General features: G+C 43.4%; 1 protein-coding gene and 1 pseudogene across 1 annotated transcript in view; both read left to right on the top strand.

Moving 5' to 3' along the window:
* Window positions 1–5,044, top strand: part of LOC105984914 — a 21,302-nt pseudogene that overhangs the window by 3,922 nt on the left and 12,336 nt on the right.
* Tomm20l (translocase of outer mitochondrial membrane 20 homolog (yeast)-like) overlaps window positions 37–5,044 on the top strand; it is a 6,962-nt gene continuing 1,954 nt past the window's right edge. The window contains exons 1-2 of the mRNA XM_013015289.1: window positions 37–101; window positions 2,125–2,206. Coding sequence (XP_012870743.1) covers window positions 48–101; window positions 2,125–2,206 — 136 coding nt within the window. The 5' untranslated portion in view covers window positions 37–47. The remainder of the gene's footprint in view (window positions 102–2,124; window positions 2,207–5,044) is intronic.

The following is a 5,044-nucleotide window of genomic DNA, read 5'->3' as shown; positions in this document are numbered from 1 at the left end:
CGCGGGATGGGCGGCGGCCGAGGGGACCGCGGGCCCACGAGCCATCTATGTTTGCAGAGAGAAGAGCCCAGCAGCCACCGGCCCAGGCGCGGGACGCGCAGGTGAGGCGTCGCCCACACGCCGGGAACTTTCTAGAAGCAGGGCGTGGGGGGGGTGCTTGTGCCCCGCGTGCCGCAGCCTTCCGTTTAGTGCTAGCTCTCTGCAGCAAAAGGAAGCGAGCGAGGGAGGGAAGGAGGGAGGGCGGTCATGGCGGGGGCCGGGCTCGCACCGGGAACCCTAGCTAAGGAGGAGGTAGAGAGGAGCGTCGCGGTTCGAAGCCCGCCGGGGCAGGAACGTCTGTGAGACTTAGCTACAAGACGGAAGTGGAGCTGGGGCCTTGAGTGCAGCAGCCCAGGGCTCAAGGGCAGGACTAGTACTCACTGCCTTGGTCCATCCGCAGGAGGTTTTCCCCGGGCGTTTGCTCAGACGTGCGCGTTGTCTGATCCTAACGCCAGCACGTGTGGTTCCTTAGCCGTGAGTCCCCAACTGGAATGCGGATGCATCACCTGGAGCTTGTTACCAATGTAGATGGCTGAGCCAAGGGTTATCCTGTAGGTCGGGGTGGACCCCAGGACCCTTCCCTAACAGCTCATCCGGAAGGGCCCTGGGCCCCCAATGTCTTCCATGGTTTTGTCTCCTCCGACCGGGTTCTCAGATGTACCACTCTAGGCCCAAATTGGACCTACATGCTCCACACTTACCTAGTTACACGGATGGCACCGATTCATGATCTCATCCTTATTACCAATCTTCTCCTGCTTCCTTATGAAGCTTATAGACTTGCTACCCTCCTGGCTGCTCTTGTTTACTTAAATAACAGACTTGTTTTCCATAAATATGGGTGTACTAACTCCTTACCCATTCCATCACTCCTCTTTGTATCCAGCCACTACAGGCTTTCTATGCACAACCTCCCTACTCTCTGCACTTCTGAAACCAACCTCACTTGGATACCACTGCCTTGCATGAGTGCCTACTGTACTAACTGCCTAAGGGTTGGAAATTATACTATATAAAGTTCCTTGTCTGCAGCTGGTCTTCAGTAATGAGTACTGATGCTATGTTTACCTTGTCATAATCAAATTGAATGCTGGGACATGGCTCATGTGGTAAACACAAGTACAAAACCCTGAGTTCAAATCCCCCAGTATTGCAAAAACAAATGACCATTCGATGTGTGCCATACAATGCCTTCTTCATCAAACGTTACCAAACTTCTCCGTACTCATGCTCTTTTCTGAGAAACCTTTCCTGATTCTTTATCCAGATGTAAAGTACTGTGAATCCCAAAAGACATTGGACTTCTTATCATACCTATATGTTAGGAATCACTTTCTCAGCCTTGTGGTGGGTTTGTCAATGGACTTAGAGGTTTGCGTTGGTTGCCTACTTCTTCCAGCTGCTCCTAGACTGTCCTGCCATTTATAGTACTTACTAAACCTCATCCACTTATGGAGCCTTTGACAACTATTACTGATAAAAGCTTTCAAGGGGCTGGGTTAGTAAGCACAATAAAGACCAGTCCTAGTCATAGTTCCAAGGATGATGACATCTTGTGGTCTTGTTTGCCTTTCTGAACCAACGTTCTGATACTTATCAGCTGTCAACCTGCCACCATGCCCTATCCTGCTCTCCTGAGGGTTTCAATATAGAAGCTTTGCCAGTTTCCTGTCTCACCTAGTAGAGAGGTACCAAGCTGTAGAACATTTTTAATGAAATGAATATCTAGTAGAGATGTTTCTATGAGGAGATATCACAATGACCAGAGACCTATAGGCCAGAGAAATCTCTGCAACAACATGCATTGGTAATAACAAGCAAGAAAACACAATTGCAACACACAAAGCTACCTTTACTGTATTAGTTATAGGAGGATTTCTGCAGTGTTATTACCATTCTTTTTTTTTTAAATCTCAAAAACTTTAACCCTACTTTAGGAAACATTTAATTATAAAGAGAAATTACATTTTTCACTCATTAGAGACTAGGCTCAAAATGTGCTTTTAAAATAAGAATTGATTTTGACCAGTACACCAAAGGCCTTACATTCACTACTCATTGTTAAATGTCTTATGAATCTTTTAGTTGTGGGATCTAGCAACAAATGAAAAACTACAAGAACGTTTTCTGCAAGAGGTACAGATGGCAGAACTTTGGTTATCTAGAGGTAAGAAGTAATAATCATTTTAAGTTACTTGCAATAACATGTTCAAGAATTACAATCAGTATTTTTCAGATTTGGTATTTTGCTTCAGTTAAAAAGAAATTGTCAGCCAGGCACCAGTGGCTCACGCCTGTAATCCTAGCTACTCAGGAGGCTGAGATCTGAGGATCGCGCTTCAAAGCCAGCCCGGGCAGGAACATCCATGAGACTCTTATCTCCAATAAACCACTGGAAATGGTGCTGCGGCTCAAGTGGTAGAGCACTTGCCTTGAGCTGAAGAGTGCAGGGACAGCGCCTAAGCCCAGAGTTCAAGCCCCACGACCAACACCCCCCCCCCAAAAAAAAAAAAGAAGAAAGAAAGAAATTGCCTTGGTTTTTTCACCTGCAACATTATCCCACTCAAAGGAAATTTTGATTTACAAGTCAAACAAGTCACATACTACATAGGCTGGGAAGGTGGCTCAGTCATAGAGTGCTTGCCTTGCATGCATGAGACCCTGGGTTTGACTCCTCAGCACCACATAAGCAGAAAAAGCTGGAAGTGGTGCTTTGGCTCAAGTGGTAGAGAGCTTGCCTTGAGCTGAAGAGCCGAGAGACAGCGCCCAGACCCCAGTGTTCAGGCCCCACGACTGGCCAAAAAAGAAAGAAATGGACTATATATTCTTACAGTCTCGGCATAATATAGGCTATGTTATGTAAACTTAATGCAAGCATATGTCTACAATATTCCATGACACTGATGGTCATGTAATGATGTGTTTGATTTTTAAAACCCAGAATGTACACAAATGACTTTTTTTAATTGGTCATGGGGTTTGAACTCAGGACCTGGGTGCTGTCCCTGAGCTAATCTGGGCAAAGCTAGTGCTCTACTACTTGGAGCCACAATTCCACTTCCAGTTTTCTGATGGTTAATTGGAGGTAAGTCTCACAGACTTTCCTGCCTAGGCTGACTTTCAACTATAATCCTCTTATCTCAGCCTCCTGAATAGGTAGGGTTACAGGAGTGAGCCTCCAGGGCCTGGCACAAACGACTTTAAAACCTCACTTGACTTCTACTCATTTTAAGAGTTACTCAGGTATTTAGATTTAGATGTTGATGGTGTAAGTGTTGAAATTATTAGAAATTATAAACTTGGCTTTAAATTTCTCCCCCCAAAATGGTAACACTTTTTCCTCTGTGAACTCATAGATGTACAGATTTATCTCTTATCCAGAATACTTGAGACCACAACCTCTTTGAAATATGTGTATATTCCTAATGTGACTTACTCAGAACATATAATTCATTTCATAGACATTATATATAACCTGTAACAAGTTAACTTGTTACAAATTTTTTAGTAGGGTAGTGTTTGGGCTTTGACTTATCATCTGAGGTTAAATGTGGAGTTTTCCTTTGTGGCCTGAATTCAGCATTCAAATTTTGGGGTTTGAAGCATTTTGAATTTTCACATGAGGGTTCAACGTGTAGTTCTGTAACCAATTTAGTTGTTTATGTCTGTGGAACGATAGGGACAATAATTTTGATTGTAATATCTGAGAGGCTATGTTGGATTTGTTGGTTTAGTTAACCAATCATTTGCTTTTTCTATTCCATTAGCACTATCTGTCATGAGTATAGGCACTACTGTAGCTTCAGTTTTTCTTTAAAAACACATAGACTATAGTTAAAGTATTATAACAGTGTATTACCATCATAAAGCTAAAATATTATCAATTTAAAATAAATTTAGGGCTGGGATATAGATTAGTGCTAGAGCACTTGGCCTGATCCAAGGGTCAAAAGTTAGGTTCTCCTACTGCATTGCTGGTGGGAATGTATACTGGTACCTCAGAAAGCTAAATATAGACCTCCCCTATGACCCAGACATACCACTCCTAGGCATCTAACCTGAGCAACAGGAATCAGGATACAAGGACACATGCACCTCCATGTTCATTGCAGCACTGTTCACAATAGTCAAGATATGGAAACAAACCAGATGCCCCACTACTGATGAGTGATCCAAAAATTGTGGTACCTATATACAATGGAATATTATATAGCCATTAGAAAGGACAAAGTAATGGCATTTGCAGGGAAATGGATAGAACTAGAGCAAATCATCTTGAGCGAGGTAAGCCAAGAGCAAAGAGACAAACGGCACATGGTGTCCTTGATACGTGGATGCTAAAGCCAGAATGCAAGGAGATATGACAAAGTAAATAGGGCTCGAGAAATAAAGGACTTCCACTCATTTTATTGTATCATTGCTAAATGACTCCATGTTCTTGACCACATATATGGTATATATATGTGCACAAGGGAAGGAAGCTAGGAGGACACAGAATCAGAGGGAAACAGGAAAACATACAACAGAGGGGCCCATCAGCTGCACTGACATAGAAGAAAAGGAACTAAGCAATGCAAAGACAGTGATGACGGGAGGAATGAGAGGGAAAGAGGGAACAGCTTAAACTAAGCAAAAGGAAAGAAATGTAACTATCACCTGATGTGGAAGAAATAATTGTATTGTCAAAGCTCATAGTATTCACAAACTTTATAGACCATGATAATGACAATTTACCTTGTGAAGGTTAAAATGTGTTTGTGACTTTAACTATCACTATTCCACAATACTGTATGTAATCACCTAATCTCAACTTTAAAAAAAAGTTAGGAAGCCGGGAGCTGGTGGCTCACGCCTGTAATCCTAGCTACTCAGGAAGCTGAGATCTGAGCATCATGGTTCAAAGCCAGCCTGGGCAGGAGAGACCGTGAGACTCCTATCTCCAATAAACCACCAGAAAACTGGAAGTGGCACTGTAGCTCAAGTGGTAGAGCGCTCGCCTTGAGCT

Source organism: Dipodomys ordii, unplaced genomic scaffold, assembly GCF_000151885.1.
Source record: "Dipodomys ordii isolate 6190 unplaced genomic scaffold, Dord_2.0 Scaffold2, whole genome shotgun sequence".
Taxonomy (NCBI): Eukaryota; Metazoa; Chordata; class Mammalia; order Rodentia; family Heteromyidae; genus Dipodomys; species Dipodomys ordii.
The sequence above is the reverse complement of the archived record's forward strand: the minus strand, read 5'-3'. Positions and strand labels throughout refer to the sequence as shown.